At 35.5% G+C, this 19,714-nt stretch overlaps 2 protein-coding genes across 4 annotated transcripts in view; one reads left to right on the forward strand and one right to left on the reverse strand.

Moving 5' to 3' along the window:
* Positions 1 to 19,714, forward strand: part of Rassf8 (Ras association domain family member 8) — a 121,340-nt gene that overhangs the window by 75,783 nt on the left and 25,843 nt on the right. The gene's annotated exons all lie outside the window — the stretch shown is intronic.
* LOC124982400 (nucleophosmin-like) lies at positions 10,175 to 11,042 on the reverse strand. Of its 2 annotated transcripts, XM_047548970.1 has the most exons (3): positions 10,985 to 11,042; positions 10,485 to 10,690; positions 10,175 to 10,399 (listed from the first exon to the last, which is right to left on the reverse strand). In XM_047548970.1, the coding sequence occupies exons 1-3, from the start codon at positions 11,040 to 11,042 to the stop codon at positions 10,175 to 10,177; spliced, it is 489 nt and encodes a 162-aa protein (XP_047404926.1). The 2 variants fall into 2 exon arrangements, with proteins under 2 accessions (XP_047404926.1, XP_047404925.1); XM_047548969.1 differs by having other exon boundaries at positions 10,485 to 11,042.

Here is a 19,714-nt window from a genome sequence, read left to right on the forward strand (position 1 = left end):
GAGGTAGGAAGTGACTTTTCTGATGGACTTGTGCTGGGAGGTCTGGGAACTTCCTGCTAGTTGATCTGCTGTAACTGGGACCTCTTGAGTGTGAAAGCATCTGTCCCAGCCTATACACTAAAGCCTTCCCTCACATCCTCTTCTCCCACTTCACCTCCTCAGCCTTGAATCCTTGATTCCCATTTTGGTAACTATTGACTCTATATGAAACTGTGAATTTTCATTGTTTTCAGAGCACTATATTTATATAGAACTAACATGAATATTTGAGTTCATTTTGATAGACTATGATTTGTATAGATTTACTCTGATTCTTTTCATAGTCTAAAATCTAATTAATCCTACTTAATCTGTATCTTATCTCCTGAATATGTTGGTATTTATCCCATGGAGACACAAGCCATTAGTTTTTGAGCATTTCTTAAATTATTTTGCATATGTACAGCCTTTAGAGTTTACCATTGTTTATTTTGTTTAATAGAGCTCTGTATTATTGTTTGGAAACTCAGTTGGATTAATATTTCAAATTTCTGAAAATTTGGGAAATTAGAAATGACTTTGACATTGAATGGTTGTATAAACTTGAACAATTTATCTGCTGGGTAATTCAGTTAATTTAATGAGCTATAAAGAAGAAAGACCAGGAGCTATAAAGAAGAAAGGAAAATTCTGTTTCTAGTTTTAATGATAGGAAAACAGAGAAAGTGTGTGTGTGTGCACAAGATATACACATATAAATATATATACACGTGTGTATATATGTATAATGTATATGCACATTCAATACTAAATTTCAAGCTTAGATCAGTCTAAATATGGAATCATGGAGCAATCTGATATGAATTTGTATATTAATGCTGAGGAGGTTCCATGTAAGGCAAAATTAAGTATACTTAAGTGAATTTTATAGCTTTATGTCACCCCTAGATGCAAATTTTAAATTTTGTTGGACAGCTCTATAGAAATATGTATATCCCTTACCAATTCAAATTATCCAAAATTGAATCAGCTACTTTTATTTATGGGAGAACCTTACTGAGACGATGAATTGCTAGAGTAAATGTTTTAGAAATGAGAGAGTATGGTTTTTAAAATGAAACTGGGTATCTACTGAATCTTTATGAACTGTGATTTTTTTATTATTTTATGAGCACTAAATATATTTATTTCAAACTAACATGAATATTGGAGTTCATTTTGTTGGACTATACTTTGTACAGTTTTACTCTTATTTTTATAGTAAAAAATAATTAATAATTTATTTAATCTTTCTGTTCCCCTGATTATGTTGTAAGGATTTTCTTTCACTGAGTTTAACATAATTATTTTCTGAAATGATATAGTTATAAATCAGAAAAGGCTTTTTTATCTATTCTCCAGTTAAAGGGGAAAATATAACAATTAAGAATTTGTCAACTGAGTAAGCAAATAATATATTCGAAGAAAGGGTTGGAAAAAGAGCATATGGTTATGTTCACTTTGTATATTCCCAGGCTAAGGAATGGGAGAGAATATTAACTTTAGGCCCATCCATTGGTCTGCTTATCTTCATAATCTTAGACAAGTTATTCAGATAGGTAATTTATAAACTGGAATTTGAAAATGGCATAGAAAGTCTCTGCTGTTTACTTTATCAGTTCCTTTGTTTTGATCTCATTAGATTCCTCACATTCTTTTTTTTTTTTAAACCCTCAGTTTGTAGGGTGGAGCGTGTCTGTTCTCTTGACTGGTGACATTTATTCTATTTTGATTAATATGTTTATTTTAGGGAGGAAAAAGCTTTGCTTAAGTGGTAAGGTGCAAAACAACTTCATCAGTAGAATTTTATACCTATACTGATTTCCCCCCATTTCTAAGATACATTAGACATTGTTTTGCAGTTATTTTTCTATCCCCTTTCATAAGTGTGATTTACTCAAGCGTTTCCATTCACTAAGCATTTAAAAAATAACATCCATAAGTATGTTTCAGTTCATTGTTTCATTTAAGATTTAAGATAATATGGAAACCATGGATTATAGATTAGAAAAATAGCATGCTTTCTTTTTTTTTAATTTGCTGTAGTAGAATGCATTTTGACACATTATACACAAATGGAGTACAACTTCTCATTCCTCTGGCTCCATGGTGCAGCGTCACACTAGTAGTGTAATCATACATGTATATAGGGTAATGATGTCTTTCATTCCACTGTCCACACCCTTTCCCCACCCCTCCCTGCACTGCACAAACCAAAGTTCCTCCATCCCCCCCACCATTATGGATCAGCATCCACTTATCAGGGAAGACATTCGGCCTTTGGTTTTCTGGGATGGCTTATTTTGCTTACCATGATATTCTCCAGCTCCATCCATTTACCCACAAATGCCATAATTTCATGCTTCTTTAAAGCTGAGTAATATTCCATTGTGTATATGTATCACATTTTCTTTATTCATCTGTTGAAGGGCATTTAGGTTGGTTCCATGGTTTGGCTATTATGAACTGAGCTGCTATAAACATTGATGTGGCTGTATCACTGTTGTATTCTGATTTTAAGTCCTTAACAAGGAGTGGGATAGCTGGGTCAAATAGTGGTTCCATTCCAAGTTTTTTGAGAAATATCCATACTGCTTTCCATAATGGTTACACCAGTTTTCAATTGTATGAGTGTTCCTTTTTCTCCACATCCTCACCCACACTTAATATTGCTTGTATTCTAGATAGTCGCCATTCTGACTGTAATGATATAAAATCTTAGTTTTGATTTGCATTTCTCTAATTGCTAGAGATGTTGAACATTTTTTTCATATGTTCGTTGATCGATTGTATATCTTCTGTGAAGTGTCAGTTCAGTTCCTTAACCCATTTTTTGATTGGGTTATTTGGGTTTTTTGGTATTAAGTGTTTTGAGTTCTTTATATATCCTGGAGATTAGTGCTATATCTGAGGTGCATGTGGTAAAGATTTTCTCCCATTCGGTAGACTCTTCATGTTACTGAATGTTACCTTTGCTGAGAAGAAGCTTTTTAGTTTGAATCCATCCCATTTATGATTCTTGATTTACTTCTTGTGCTTTGGGAGTCTTGTTAAGAAAGTCAGATACTATGCCAACATGATGAAGATTTAGGCTTACTTTTTCTTCTGTTAGGCGCAGGGTCTCTGTTCTAGTGCCTAAGTCTTTGATCTACTTTGAATTGATTTTTGCGTAGGGCAAGATAGAGATTTAATTTCATTTTGCTACGTATGGATTTCCAGTTTTCCCAGCACCATTTGTTGAATCGGCTGTCTTTTCTCCAGTGTGTTTTTGGCACCTTTGTCTAGTATGATATAACTGTATTCATGTGTGTTTGTCTCTGTGTCTTCTATTCTGTATCATTGGTCTACCTGTCTATTTTGGTGCCAATACCAAGCCATTTTTATCACTGTTGCTCTGTAGTATAGTTAAAGGTCTGGTGTTGTGATGCCTCCTGCTTCAGTCTTCTTGCTAAGGATCATTTTGGGTATTCAAGATCTCTTATTGTTTCCAGATGAATTTCATGATTGCTTTTTCTAGTACTATGATGAATGTCATTGGGATTTTAATAGGAATTGCATTAAATCTGTCTAACACTTTTGGTAGTATTGCCATTTTGACAGTATTATTTCTGCCAGTCCAAGAGCATGGGAGATCTTTCAATATTCTAAGGTTTTCTTCAATTTCTTTCTTTAGTGTTCTGTAGTTTTCATTGAGGAGTTCTTTCACCTCTTTTGTTAAATTGATTCCCAATTTTTTTTTTGAGGCTATTGTGAATGGGTAGTTTTCCTAATTTCTCTTGCAGTGGATTTGTCACTTATGAATAAATAGGCATTTGATTTATGGGTATTGATTTTATATTCTGCTACTTTGCTGAATTCATTTATGAGTTCAAGAAGTTTTCTGGTGGAGTTTTTTGGACCTCCTAAATATAGAATCCTGTTGTGGGCAAATAATGATAGTTTGAGTTCTTCTTTTCCTATTTGTATTCCTTTAATTTCTTTCAACTGTCTGATTGCTCTGGCTAGGGTTTCAAGGACAGTGTTGAATAGAAGTGGTGAAAGAGGGCATTCCTATCTTGTTCAAATTTTTAGAGGGAATGCTTTCAATTTTTCTCCATTTAGAATGATGTTGGCTTTGGGCTTAGCATAGATAGCTTTTACAATGTTGAGGTATATTCCTCCTATCCCTAGTTTTTCTAGTGTTTTGAACATGAAGAGGTGCTGTATTTTGTCAAATGCTTGTTCTGTGTCTATTGAAATAATCATATGATTCTTGTCTGTAAGTCTATTGATGTGATGTATTACGTTTATTGATCTCTGTATATTGGACCAACTTTGTATCCCTAGGATGAACCCCAAATGATCATGGCGTACTATCTTTTTAATATGTTTTTGCATGTGATTTGCCAGAATTTTGTTGAGAATTTTTGCATCTATGTTCATCAGGGATATTGGTCTTAAGTTTTCTTTTCTTGATGTGTCTTTGTCTGGTTTTGGTATCATGGTGATACTAGCCTCATAAAATGAGTTTGGAATGGTTCCCTCCTTTTCTATTTCATGGAATAATTTGAGGAGTATTGGTATTAATTTTTCTTTGAAGGTCTTATAGAACTCTGCTGAGAATCCATCTGGTCCTAGGCTTTTCTTTGTTCTTAGACTTTTGATATAATCTTCTATTTCATTGCTTGAAATTGATCTGTTTAAATTATATATGTCCTTCTGATTCAGTTTGGGTGGATCTTATGTCTCTAGAAATTTGTCCATGTCTTCAAGATTTTCTGTTTTATTTGAGTATAAATTTTCAAAATACTTTCTAATTATCTTCTATATTTCAGTAGCATCCATCTTGCTATTTCCTTTTTCATCACAAGGTTTAATAATTTGTTTTCTCTTCATTAATGTAGCTAAGGGGTTTATCAATTTTGTTTATTTTTTTATTTTTTTTATTTTATTTAGCTTTTAATTTTTTACAGGCTGTCATTGTACACAAATGGGATACATCATTTCATTTCTATGGCTGTACATGATATAGATTCATACCATTCATGTAATCATACATGTACATAGGGTAATGATGTCTGTCTCATTCCACCATTTTTCATACCCCCCTCCCTCTCATTTTCTTCTACATATTCTAAAGTTCCCCCATTATTCTCTCATTCCCCACCCCCACCCCCATTATATATCATCCTCCACTTACCAGGGAAAACATTTGGCCTTTGGTTTTTGGGGCTTGGCTTATTTCACTTACCATGATATTCTCCAATTCCATCCATTATTTGCAAATGCCATATTGTTCTTCTTTATGGCCGAATAGTATTCCATTGTATATATATACCAGAGTTTCTTTTTCCATTCATCTGTTGAAGGGCATCTAGGTTGGTTCCACGATCTAGCTGTTCTGAACTGAGCTGCTGTAAACATTGATGTGACTGTGTTACTGTAGTTTGCTGATTTTAGGTCTTTTGGTTATAAACTGAGGAGTGGGGTGACTGGGTCAAAAGGTGGGTTCATTCCAAGTTTTCTGAGGATTCTCCATATTGCTTTCCAGAGGGGCTACACCAATTTGCAACTCGACCAGCAATGTAAAAGTGTGCCTTTTTCCCCACATCCATGCCAACATCTGTTATTGTTTGTGTTCTTGATAAAAGCCATTCTAATTGGAGTAAGATGAAATCTTAGAGTTGTTTTAATTTGCATTTCTCTAATTACTAGAGATGTTGAACAGTTTTTCATATATTTATTAATTGCCTGTGTGTCTTCTGTAAAGTGTCTGTCCAGTTCCTTAGCCCATTTATTGATTGGGTTCTTTGCATTTTTGTTGTAAAGTTTTGTAAGTTCTTTATAAATTTTGGAGATAAGTGCTCTATCTGAAGTGCGTGTGGAAAAGATTTTCTCCCACTCTGTAGGCTGTCTCGTCACATTCTTGATTGTATCCTTTGCTGAGAAGAAGCTTTTTAGTTTGAGTCCATCCCATTTATTGATTCTTGCTTTGTTTTCTTGTGCTTTGGGAGTCTTATTGAGGAAGTCTGATCCTAAGCCAACATGATGAAGATTCGGGCCTACTTTGTCTTCTATTAGGTGCAGGGTCTCTGGTCTAATTCCTATGTCTTTGATCCATTTTGAGTTGAGTTTTGTGCAGGGTGAGAGGTAGAGGTTTAATTTCATTTTACTGCATATGGATTTCCAGTTTTTCCAGCACCACTTGTTGAACAGGCTATCTTTTCTCCTTTGTATGTTTTTGGCTCGTTGTCTAATATGAGGTGACTGTATTTATGTGGTTTTGTCTCTGTGTCTTCTATTCTGTACCATTGATCTGCCTGGCTATTTTGGTGCCAGTATCATGCTGTTTTGTTACTATTGCTCTGTAGTATAGTTTAATGTCTGGTATTGTGATACCTCCTGTTTCACTTTTTCTATTCAGGATTGTTTTGGCTATGTTCTTCCAGATGACGTTCATGATTGCTTTCTCTGTTTCTATGAGGAATGTCACTGGGATTTAATTGGAATTGCATTGAATCTGTATAGTACCTTTGGTAGAATGGCCATTTTGACAATGTTAATTCTACCTATTCAAGAACATGGGAGATCTTTCCATCTTCTAAGGTTTTCTTCAATTTCTTCCTTTAGTGTTCTGTAGTTTTCATTATAGAGGTCTTTCACCTCTTTTGTTAGATTATTTCCCAAGTATTTTATTTTTTTTGAGGCTACTGAGAATGGAGTGGTTTTCCTAATTTCTCTTTCAGAGGATTCATCATTTATGAATAGAAATGCATTAGATTTACATGTATTGATTTTATATCCTATTACTTTGCTGAATTTATTTATTAGTTCTAGAAGTTTTCTTGTGGAGTTTGTTGGATCTTCTAAATATAGGATCATGTCATCAGCAAATAGTGACAACTTTAGTTCTTCTTTTCCTATCTGTATCCCTTTAATTTCTTTGGTCTGTCTAATTGCTCTGGCATGCGTTTCAAGGACGATGTTGAATAGAAGTGGTGAAAGAAGGCATCCTGTCTTGTTCCAGATTTTAGAGGAAATGCTTTCAGTGTTTCTCCATTAAGAATGATGCTGACCATGGGCTTAGCATAGATAGCCTTTACAATGTTGAGGTATATTCCTACTATTCCTATTTTTTCTAGTGTTTTAAGCATGAAGGGGTGCTGTATTTTATCAGATGCTTTCTCAACATCAATTGAAATAATCATGTGATTCTTAACTTTAAGTCTATTGATGTGGTGAATTACATTTATTGATTTCCAAATGTTGAACCAACCTTGCATCCCTAGGATAAACCCCACTTGATCATGGTGTGATATTTTTAATATATTTTTGTATGCGATTTGCCAGTATTTTGTTAAGGATTTTTGCATCTATGTTTATCAGGGATATTGATCTGAAGTTTTCTTTCTTTCATGTGTCTTTGTCTGGTTTTGGTATCAGAGTGATACTAGCCTCATAGAATGAATTTGGAAGGGTTCCCTCCTTTTCTATTTCCTGAAATACTTTTGAGGAGTATTGGAATCAGTACTTTGTTAAAAGGTCTTGTAGAATTTGGCTGAGAATCCATCTGATCCTGGGCTTTTCTTAGTTGGTAGGTTTTTGATGGCTTCTTCTATATCAGTGTTTGAAATTGATCTGTTTAGATTGTGTATATCTTCCTGATTCAGTTTGGGAGGATCATATGTCTCTAAAAATTTGTCGATGTCTTTGATATTTTCTATTTTGTTGGAGTATAGATTTTCAAAGTAGCTTCTAATTATGTTTTGTATTTCAATGGTGTCTGTTGTGATCTTTCCATTTTCATCACAAATTCTAGTAATTTGAGTTTTTTCTCTCCTTCTCTTCATTAGTATGGCTAGGGTTTTATCAATTTTGTTTACTTTTTTTTCAAAGAACCAACTTTTTGTTTTGTCAATTTTTTGAATTGTTTCTCTTATTTCAATTTCTTTGATTTCAGCTCTGATTTTAATTATTTCCTGTCTTCTACTATTTTTGGTTTTGATCTGTTCTTCTTTTTCTAGGGCTTTGAGGTGTAATGTTAGGTCATTTAGTTGTTGACTTTTTGTTTTTTTAATGTGTGAGCTCAATGCAATGAACTTTCTTCTTAGTACTGCTTTCATCGTGTCCCAGAGAATTTGAAATGTTGTGTCATTGTTCTTATTTACTTCTAAGAAATTTTTTTATTTCTTCCCTGATGTCTTCTGTTATCATTGCATCATTCAATAGCATATTATTTAGTCACCAGGTATATTAGTAGTTTTGTTTGTTGTTTTATTGTTCATTTCTAATTGCATTCCTTTATGGTCTGATAGGATACAGAGTAGGATCTCTATTTTTTTGAATTTACTAATGGATTTTTTGTGGCATAGCATATGGTCTATTTTGGAGACAGATCCATGAGCTGCTGAGAAGAAAGTATATTTGCTCAGTGATGGATGAAATATTCTGTAAATATCCATTAAGTCTATATCATTGATTGTATTATTTAGTTCTATAGTTTCTTTGTTTAGTTTTTGTTTGGAGGATCTATCCAGTGGTGAGAGTGGTGTGTTAAAGTTCCCCACTATTAATGTGTTTTGGTCTATTTGATTCTTAAAATTGAGAAGGGTTTGTTTGATATACGTAGATGCCATTGTTTGGGGCATATTTAAAATTGTTATATCTTGCTGTTTTATGCTTCCCTAAGCAGTAAGAAATGTCCTTCTTTATCCCTTCTGACTAACTTAGATTTGAAGTCCACTTTATCTGATATGAGGATGGAGACCCCTGCTTTTTCACTGGGTCCATGGGCATGGTATGTTTTTCCCCATACTTTCACCTTTAGTCTGTGGATGTCTTTTTCTATGAGATGAGTCTCTTGAAGGCAGCATATTGTTGGGTCTTTCTTTTTAATCCAATCTGCCAGTCTATGTCTTTTGATTATTGAATTTAGGCCTTTGACATTCAAGGTTATTATTGAGATACGATTTGTATTCCTGCTCATTTTGGCTTACTTTTGTTGTTTTACTTTTCCTTTGATTGACTGTTCCTTTAGGGTTGTTCCTCCCTTTGCTGACTTGTATTGTTATTTTTCACTTCCTCCTCCCGAAATATTTTGCTGAGAATGTTCTGTAGGGCAGGCTTTCTATTTGTAAATTCTTTTAACTTTTGTTTATCATGGAAGGATTTTATTTCATCTTCAAATCCGAAGGTTAGTTTTGCTGGGTATAGTATTCTTGGTTGGCATCCATGTTCTTTCAGAACTTGAACTATATTATTCCAGGTCCTTCTTGCTTTTAGAGTCCGGCCTGAGAAATCTGCTGATATCTGTATTGGTTTCCCCTTATATGTAATCTGATGTTTTTCTCTAGCAGCCTTTAAAATCCTATCTTTATTTTGAATGTGAGGTATTTTCATTATAATGTGTCTTGGTGTGGATCTGTTGTAGTTTTGTGCACTTGGTGTTCTGTAAGACTCTTGTATTTGATTTTCCATTTCATTTTTCAAGTCTGGGAAATTTTCTTATATTATTTCATTGAACATGTTTTTCATGCCTTTGGTTTGTATTTATGTGCCTTCCTCAATCCCAATAATTCCTAAATTTTGCCTTTTCATGATATCCCATAATTCTTGGGAAGTTCCGTTCATGATTTCTTAACATTTTCTCAGTTCGTTCAATTTTATTTTCAAGATTGAATATTTTGTCTTTGTTGTCTGAAATTCTGTCTTCCAGGAGGTCTATTCTGTTGGTGATGCTTTCTATTGAGTTTTTAATTTGGTTATTGTTTCTTTCAAGTATTTCTTTTTCTTTTTTTTTTTCAGAATCTCTTATCTCTTTATTGAAGTATTCTTTTGCTTCTTGCATTTGCTCTTTTTTTTTACTTTATTAAAATACTGAGTTTATTTCACATGTATATTTTTGTCTCCCCACCATTTCCATGTCTGACCACTACTACTACTATGTCCTATCGTAACATTCCATACATACTTAAAAACCAAGCAAAGGGTGGAGTTCCATCTTTAAAACTAAACAGGCATTTTAGACAACACATTCTTGGCAATGGAACCTGGACAACATTTATCAAACATGGTAGGGAAAGTTCTCACTTTGCATTATAAAAAGGACAGCCAGATATCAACTGTTACAGAAATGAAAGAAGACGAAATATTTTAACAAACTGTTTAAACTGTTTTCTTAAAGAGACTTCCTCCACTGCCACAGATCTTGAATAGCCTCCTGGTCAATCATCCAGAAGCAATTTTTCACATAATTGACGAACTTGGCTTCCACTTTGGGAAGAGAACCACCTTTCTCTATACCTGCTTGCATTTTTGCTTTAATGTCTTCTACAGAACTAGGTCCTTTTGGTGTTTTAGGTGTTTTTTCCTGTTTTTTTAAAAGGATTCTTGACCTTTTGATCTTGGTGTTGATGGTTTTGAGTCTTTTCCATTCTGGTTGATTTTTGTGCATTTTTGGCTGGAGTATCTCATACAGGTTTCTTCACTGGAGCTTTTTCTTCAGTTTCCTCATCATCAAAATCATCATCATCATCATCTTCTTCATCATTGTCGTCATCTTCATCAGCAGCAAGTTTTACTTTTTTCTGGGGAACCTTGCTACCACCTCCAGGGGCAGATCGCTTTCCAGACACACTTAAGAGTTTTACGTCCTCCTCCTCTTCATCTTCTGATTCTGCATCTTCCTCCACAGCTACTAAGTGCTGCCCACTATTATTCACAGGCACTGAACCACACTTCAACCTTAAGACCACAAGTGGTGTGATTTCAAAGCCCCCAAGGGAAACCATTGGCTGTACAGACATTTTCAATGTTGCCAATGTTACTTTAATTAGACTGCCTTCATAATTCATTGCCTCTGCTTCAACAATGTGCAATTCATCCTTTGTACCAGCCCCTAAACTGACCATTCTTAAGGATATCTGGTGTTCATTTTCATCATTGTCCACCTTAAAGTGATAATCTTTGTCAGCCTTTAGTTCACAACCGAAAAGATAGTTCTGGGGACTCAGGGGGCTCATGTCCATGTCCATCGAATCTTCCATGGGGTGGTAGCACGCACTTAGGTGGGAGAGAAGGTGGACGGAAAATAGGCTGCTGCCCTAGAGAAGAGACTTGCAGGACGGAATCACGCCAGGGTGCGTTTGCTCTTTTAACTGTCTACTGGAATGGTCATGCATTGCCTGCATTTGCTCTCTTATCTCGTCTTTTGCTTCATGGATCATTTTAATCATGCAGATTCTAAACTCTTTTTCTGTCATTTCTACTGCCATGCTGTCATTGGAGTCTATCACAACAGCATCTTGGTTTGTTAGGGACACTTTCTTCTCCTGTTTTTTTTTTATTGTTTCTATATATTCCCCTCTAGCAGTGAAGATCAGAGATACTGAAGTTTGTCCCTGCAGGCTTATTATGACCCTGCAGTTTTCCACTACCTCTCCTTTGAAGGGAGATCAATACCAATAGCACCCAAAACAAAGAAAATGTAGCCCTGAACCAGATAGCCCCTATAAAGACTTTAACATTTTTAAAATAAACAGGATCAGTGAAATTACTATTTACAATATTTCTAGTTGTGAACAAGAGGATGGGGAAAGGTGTAGGATATAAGTGAGTAAATAGAGGTACCTGTCAAAGGGCCTCCAGTCTCCTGTAGGTGTCTCAGGAAGGGAGCCACCCTTCCAATGATGACATCTACGCCCTCAGGAATAATTCAAAGTGCCTGCACCAACCTCCAAAGAAGCTGGGGAGCCCCAGGAAGGTTGTGCTGAGTCAGCATGGAGGCAGGCGCGGTGTACCTCAGCAGTAGGGGAGCAGGCAGGCAGGCTCAGCTATGGGCCTCTGACCTCAGTGTCGGGCTCAGCGATGGCGTCTGACCTTGGTGGGGGTCAGGCTCAGCACCGTCCGACCTCCGTCAATTTTATTTATTTTTTTAAAGAACCAATTTTTCATATTGTCAATTTTTTGAATTCTTTTGTTTCAATTTCATTGATTTTAGCTTTTATTTTAATTATTTCCTGTTTTCTACTTTTGGTGTTGATTTGTTCTTCTTTTTCTAGGACTTTGAGATATAATGTTAGGTCATTTGTTTGTTGACTTTTTATTCTTTTAATGAATGAACTTAATGCAATGAACTTTCTTCTTAGCCCTGCCTTCATAGTGACCCAGAGATTTTGATATATTGTATTGGTGTTCTTATTTACCTCTAAGTATTTTTTTATTTCTTCCCTGATTTGTTCTGCTGTCCATTGGTTATTGAATAGTGTGTTATTTAGTCTCCAGGTGTTGGAGTAGCTTCTATTTTTTATTTTATCATTGATTTCTAGTTTCATTCTCTTATGATCTGATAGAATGCAGGGTAGTACTTCTATTCTGTATTTGCTAAGAGTTGCTTTGTGGCATACCATATGGTCTATTTTAGAGAAGGATTCTTCTGCTGAGAAGAAAGTATATTTGCATGATGATGGATGAAGTACTCTATATATGTCTGTTAAGTCTAAATTATAGATTATATTAGTTCTATAGTTTCTTTGTTTAGTTTTTGTTTGGAAGACCTATCCCATGGTGAGAGAGATGTGTTAAAGTCACCCAACATTATTGTGTCTATTTGATTCTTGAAATTGAGAAGGGTTTGTTTGATGTACATGGATGCTCCATTGTTGGGGGCGTATATGTTTATAATTGTTATGTCTTGTTGATGTATGATTCCCTTAAGCAGTATGAGATGTCCTTCTTTATCCCTTCTGACTAACTTTGGTTTGAAGTCCACATTATCTGATATGAAGATGGAAACTCCTGCTTGTTTACACAGTCCACATGAGTAACATGTTTTTTCCCATCCTCTCACTGTCAGTCTGTGGATGTCTTTTCCTAGGAAGTGAGTCTCTTGAAGACATCATACTGTTGGGTCTTTTTTTTTTTAATCCAGTCTGCCAGTCTATGTCTTTGAAAAGATGAGTGTAGGCCATTAACATTCAAGGTTATTACTGAGATGTGATTTGTATTCCCAGTCATTTTGGTTTATTTTTGGTTTTTAACTTGACTTAGTTTCTCCTATGATTGACTTTTCCTTTAATGTAATTTATTCCTTTGCTGACTTTCTCTGTTTTTTTTTTTTTTTTTTCATTTCCTCCTCATGGAATATTCTAGATGTGAATTCTTTTAACTTTTGTTTATCATGGAAAGTTTTTATTTCATCTTCAAATCTGAAGCTTAGTTTTGCTGGATATAAAATTCTTGGTTGACATCCATTTTCTTTCAGCGCTTGATATATGTTATTTTAGGATCTCTTGGCATTGAGGGTCTGGGTTGAGAAATCAGCTGAAATCTGAATTGGTTTCCCCCTATATGTAATTTGATTTTTTTTCTCTTGTAGACTTTAAAATTCTATCCTTATTCTGTATGTTAGTCATCCTCATTATATTGTGCCTTGGTGTGGATCTACTGTAATTTTGTAAATTTTGGGTCCTGTAAGTCTCTTGTAGTTGATTTTCCATTTTATTCTTTAGATTTGGGAAATTTTCTGATATTATGTCATTAAAAAGTTTGTGCATTCCTTTAGTTTATATCTCCTCGCCTTCCTTGTCTATTCTGATAAATCTTAAATTTTGTCTTTTCATGTTATCCCTTATTTCTTGGAAGTTCTATTCATGGTTTCTTACCATCTTCTCTCTATGGTCAACTTTATTTTTTAAGAGTATATATTTTGTCTTCATTGCCTGAGGTTCTGTCTTCTAAGTGGTCTAGTCTGTGGGTGGTACTTTCCATTGAATTTTTAATTTGGTTTATTTCCTTCATTTCAAGGATTTCAGTTTGATGCCTTTTTATAATTTCTGCTCTTATTTTTGTTGAAGTGATCTTTCACTTCCTGTGTTTTCTCTATGATACTATTCTTTACTTCAAAGATCATCTTGGTTTGTTTGAGGCACTTTGTTCCCTTGTTTTTTCATGTTGTTTGTGTATCTTCCCATCTAGTGGTGGATCTGAGGCAGTACAGTTTCTACCCTGTAGGTTTATAGTGTTACTGAAGGCTTTCAGTACCTCACCTTTAAGAGGGAGACCAATATTAACAGCACCCAATGCAAACAATATACAACCTTAAACCAAATAGCTCCTATTAAGGCATCTATACTTTTGTTGCAATAAACAGAAATAATGTGTTTAATTATTGTCTATGATACGAACAGTAAGTCTACTGAAAGGGTTTACCATTTCAAATGATGGACAAAGAAGAAACAGAAGTAGTATAAGATGTGATGTTTATGAGGGAGAAGGACAGAAGATAGAGATAAAAATTTATAGTAAGAGGGAAGGAGGAATTAATAGAGGTTAACTGTTAGCATGAGAGAAGTGAGAAAGAGAATCCAGGGCAACAGATAAGTGAGAGAAAAAATATTCGCAGATTTTTTTTTAAAAATGTAAAAATATAAGAATACACAACAAAACTGTAATGTACTATTCAGACATCCCATTCCTCAATAAATTGATGCATGAAAAATATTTAGATTCAAAGATAGTAGAGATATAAAAGAGAGGGGAAAAAATAAGGAAATCTCAATGGAAAATTGAATGATTGCTTCCATTGGCTTTCAGAAATTTTCTCAGCTTCCCCTCTGGGGTTTTCTGAAGTTCGGTAGTAGCTGTAGTCCAGTGGGTGGCAGACTAATTGGCTGAGTGAGCCAATAGCAAGATGCCTTCACACCCTGTTCCAGTCTTCCCCCCCATTGTAGCTGGCCCCTTCCATCCCCATGCACTTCAGCATTCACTGAACTGGAGACAGCCCAGTTTTCTCCAGTTCCTCCAACCTGTGTTCCCCTGGGAGAACTGTCCCCAATTTTCAGCTTTCCACAGGCTTGCCAGGCCCAGACTGGCCCATGCAGACCCAGCTGCAATCTGAGGGATCTGGGCTTCAGATTTCCCAGGCTCTGCCTTGCTGTCATCCCATGATCTCAATGCTGTTTCATCATGCACAGAGACCACCAGGTATGTGCTCACACAAAGAAGACAACCCTACAAAGAGGCAGCCAGATGGTGGCCACTAGCTCATCCAGCAGGAAGACCTCAGGTTAGACCTGCACATACCCCAACAATATATCTCCAAATCCTGGCTGGTATCCCCAGACTTAAGCAGCCATGCCCTGAGATGGCAATGGTGGTGGCAGCAAACCTGCAGGCCCCTTGGTCCTAGACTCCAAGATCCTGGCCAGTGTTCCAAAATGGTGGCAGCTGTATATAACCAAACTTGTGGGAATACTGACAGTGGACTTCCAGGCAGCAGCAAGCAGTGGACAATCCGTGGGCAGTCTGTAGGCAAACAGGGGTTAATCAGCAGGTAGACATTGGGTGGCAAGTGATGGGCAGGCAAAAGGTGGGCAAACAGGCAAATGGTGGATGATCAGCAGTAAATGAACAGGTTGGGGTGGGGTGGGCAAACAGCAGGGGATTAGTAGGCAGCGTAGAAACAGATTTCCTCTGCTTGAATCCTGAGTCATGGAACAATAAGGAATGCAGCCTCCCTCTAGTTCACCATCTTGAATCTTCTAATAGCATGCTTTCTTAAGGTATTGCCTCAGAAAATATTTTAGAATTTTACAATTTGGTATTTAATATTCACAATAGTATCAATTAATGGTAAGATGAAATATTTATTCTAGGAATTCAAATCAATACTGCAGGACTTCACTGAACTTAACATACTTGAATACCAGTTAATCACCTCTGCACTCACATGCTTTCTCGTTGGTACTTGTTCTTTCCCCTACTTAAGCATAAACTATGTCAGAATCTGTCCTGTGCAGTTAATAATTGTGTTATTCAACAGACACACGTGATGCACACACTCTGTCCCCACTGTGCCAAGGGATTCAAGAACTAGAATGGAATTAGTAAAGTTTAAAGATAATCAAGGAACAGTAAACACATCAGAGATCTGAGAGGAGTATGAATCTTAACGCGAAGGCAATGGAGAGCCAGCAGAGGATTCTGAGTAGTAGTGTGGAATCAGATTTTTACTTGAAAAAGGTTTTCCTGTAGCTGTGATATGCAAAATAGATGTATGTGCAAGGAGAGAGGCAGGGTGGGCAGGCAGGGAGATCAGTTAGCCTGCATTTGCAACGTGCAACAATTTTGCTCCAAGGTAAAGTGTTTAAAACAGCGTTATTCGTATAACCCAATCAACACGAGAATAGACAAAAAATTACGGTGCATTTATGCAATGAAAACCCTCTACTGCAGTGAGAAAGAATGCACTATTGCTATGCACAGCAGCATGGATGAAGCTCAGCAAACTCAGTGTTAGGTCAACAAAACCAAACACTATTCCATATGTTATAGTTCATTTATTCAGAGTTGAGAAACAGGCAAAACTAGTCTGATGATAGAGATCATAGAGGTTGTTGCCTTTGGGTGAGGTTGGGTTGTTGCCTTTGGGTAAGAGAAAGGTAGTTCTTGATCTGGGAGGTGATTAAATGGGTGTGTACACTTAGTGAAAGTTCATGACAATATTTCTGAATTTTTCTGTAGTACATTATATTTCAATTAAAATGTCTCTATAAAATTCAGTTTTGTCAAGTGCTAGGTATGTACACTATTCTAATATTGTTTCCATCTCCTTCCTATCTAAATAGTCACTTATTACTGTGCTATCTGTCCCTCCCACTTTGTAACTCACTGAGGCAGGTGGAGATTTTAGTGGTTACTGGCATAATATGTGGGTTGATGTTTCTCCTGCAGGCAACCTTTACCAGGATGTCTACTTTAGTAGTGCTTGAGCTTTGCTTTCTACTTGAAAATGTAGTGCTTGTTGAAATATAAAGATACTATGGATATACTAGTGAAATGCAAATATATTTATTTAAATACAACAAAAACTAGGGGTTCCCCCATTTATATAAACAGTTGATTTGGAAAGTGCGCTGGTATTTAAATTGATTCATCATTTTTACCCTACAGTTGGGCCATTCATATTCCTATACTCTAGGTTTCCTCTAATCTAACTGCTAATTGAAAAGTCACATTCATCTTCACCTGACACTGTAGTTTCAATGAAGGGTAGTGACTAGGCCAAAACTCAGTTCTATCAATAGGTTATTATCAACTAGAATACCACTTTAATCAGAATCAGTGATGATATTTACAATGAATATCAGGTTCTTTGCCCTAAAATTTTACAGTGCACGTCTCAAACTTAGCATCTATCTTCTTCAGTAATATTGGATACCAATAAATTAGTATAACACTTTCTAGGATCATTTGAAACTCAAAACACTCCCAACTAATTGCAGAGCAGCACACATTGTGTCTTTAAAGAGAATGGCAACCAAAGGTAATATGAAGGATGAAGTATGGCTTTGGGGAATAGTAGCATTATTTCATTATATTAATTAGCCTGTGATAAATTTTGATGTAATGGAAAATACCTTTACTTTAAAATATCACTAAGGATACACCTTTATTTGCATGTCAGAGATTTAATTATTTAATTGACTTAGATTTTCTTCAGAAAACAATAGGATAAGCAGAATTATTCTTGCCTCTTAAAGATTAACAGAAAACTTATTGTGCTTTCAACTTGTTCAATAGATGCTTTTTTTAAATTCTCAATGAAATGAAATAGTTCCAGTTTAACAAATACTCTTGCATGGTTGCTTTTGCCAAATATAATTTCTGGTTTCCAGGCTCTTAAAATACTTGGTATTTTGTCAACTGATTAAATATAATAATGAAATTTTAAGAAACATTTACTGCTTTATATACTGTGTTAATTAAATCTTAAAATGAAGTTTAGTAAAAGTATTATGGGCAACAACTTTGACCCAGGCAACAACTTTGACCCAGGACTCAAGAGCTCCAATATTCTTCTGTCATGTGTATATGTTTTGTTATTATTTCCTCAAAAATATTTTATTTTGTCTTTGAAATAATTATGTACTAATTTAGCTTAGAAATAAATACCTCCAAAGAAAGATGTTTTGGCATATGAAGTTTGGCTATTTGAAGTCAACACTGTAGTCTTAAGAATGAACAATGTTTCTGAGCACAGTGACACATGCCTGTACTCTCAGAGACTCTATAGGCTTAGAAAGGAGGATAGCAGGTTAGAGGTCAGCCTGGACAACCTAGTGATACCCTGTCTCAAAATAAATAAATAAATAAATAAATAAAAAGGACTGGGAATGTAGATCAGTGGTAGAGTATCCCTGGGTTAAATCTCTAGTACCAAACATACACATAAACACACACACATACACACACATACACACAAAACACACAAAAAAGATATTTTGTTGGAAGTTTTCACATTTGCTTTATTGGCATTATAAAAATGAACTTGTTAGTCAGAACTGATCACTTCTTATATATGACGTCATGAATGAGAAGTCCATTGTCATCCTCCCTAAAGTGCTGAGTTTCACTGCAAAACCTTAAAATTTATTTTAAATATTGAATTCAGAAACTAGATGTATTATATCAAGTAATGAACATAACTTGCCATCACTCCGACATAAAAGTCACTAAGGAAGTGGCCTATATCAGTTTAGGTGTGGAGAATAAAAATGGTTTTGCCTTTAGCAGCTTACAGTGGAAAGGACCTAGACTTTGGGGATCAGATAACATTTGGATTGAGACTCTAGCTCTAGTTCCTGCTTTGTTGAGTTGAGGGATATTCGGAGGAGTTTTCATCAGGAACCTCAAGGGTCATATATTTCTTATTAAGTCTGATTTGATTATTGAATATGAACTCTGTACTTCTCAGTTTTGTGGCACTAATGGGACTAAATCATTCCACTTTGTTGGAATTTATAGCTAATGTGGTCTCATCTACTTGATTACTTTCAGGAATACTGATGACTAATGTCCTTGTAAATTTTACTAATAACTACTTCATAAACATAAGTAACTTTGTTGTGAGCATTATCAGATTTGGAGCTACCGCTTACTGGTTGACTTGGCTGAGGATCTGGTTTCTATGTGCCTTGGTTTCCTCATTTGTTTAGCAATAATTTATGCACAAAAAGCTATAAATGAGTATTGAAAGAATTAAATGTGTGTATGTGTATAAAATAATAGCTAATATGGCATCTGTCACCTAATAGGAGTTCTGTGAGTGCCGACTTATTCTTTTTTTTAATCTTTTATTTGTAGATAGACACAATACCTTTATTTTATTTATTTATTTTTATATTGTGCTGAGGATCGAAACCCGTGCCTCACACATGCTAGGCAAGCACTCTATCACTGAGCTACAACCCCAGCTCCTAACTACTTATCCTTGTTGTTAATATATTGAGTAAAAACAAGAACTCATTGCCTTTGATTGACTGGTTTACAATGAATGTACCAAAGCTCAAGGAGAAATACTACAAGTCTATTTGTACTTAAATCTACCTTTTATATATCTCCAAGTTTGAGTAACTTTTTAAGTAGAAGCACATTGTAACATTATTGCTCACTGCAAGTCTTCTAATGATTACTGAAAGAGAACCTTGTCATAACACCTGTAGAGATAGCATGACTTAATCGACGCTAGAGTTCCGGATTTTTCACATTAAGACTTTAAGGGTTTAGTCTCTCATCCTGCTTCTGAAAGCACTAATGGAAGTTAAGCCATCACAAAATTTGGCACTACACACATACTTCACTCTATCTCTAGAGGGCCACGAAGTAGATGGGGACCCTAACAGAAGGTATAATTGTGAAACAGATGGTTTTTAATATT

The sequence above is a fragment of the Sciurus carolinensis genome, chromosome 4, assembly GCF_902686445.1.
Source record: "Sciurus carolinensis chromosome 4, mSciCar1.2, whole genome shotgun sequence".
NCBI classification, from domain to species: domain Eukaryota; kingdom Metazoa; phylum Chordata; class Mammalia; order Rodentia; family Sciuridae; genus Sciurus; species Sciurus carolinensis.

Excerpts from the sequence above, each read along its gene's own strand:
- LOC124982400 (XM_047548969.1), bottom strand. The coding sequence starts at position 11,042 with ATGGAAGATTCGATGGACATGGACATGAGCCCCCTGAGTCCCCAGAAC. Across the intron at positions 10,400-10,484 it reads AAACTGAAGAAAAAGCTCCA|ATCAAAAGGTCAAGAATCCT; the intron begins GTGAAGAAACCT and ends ATCAACACCAAG.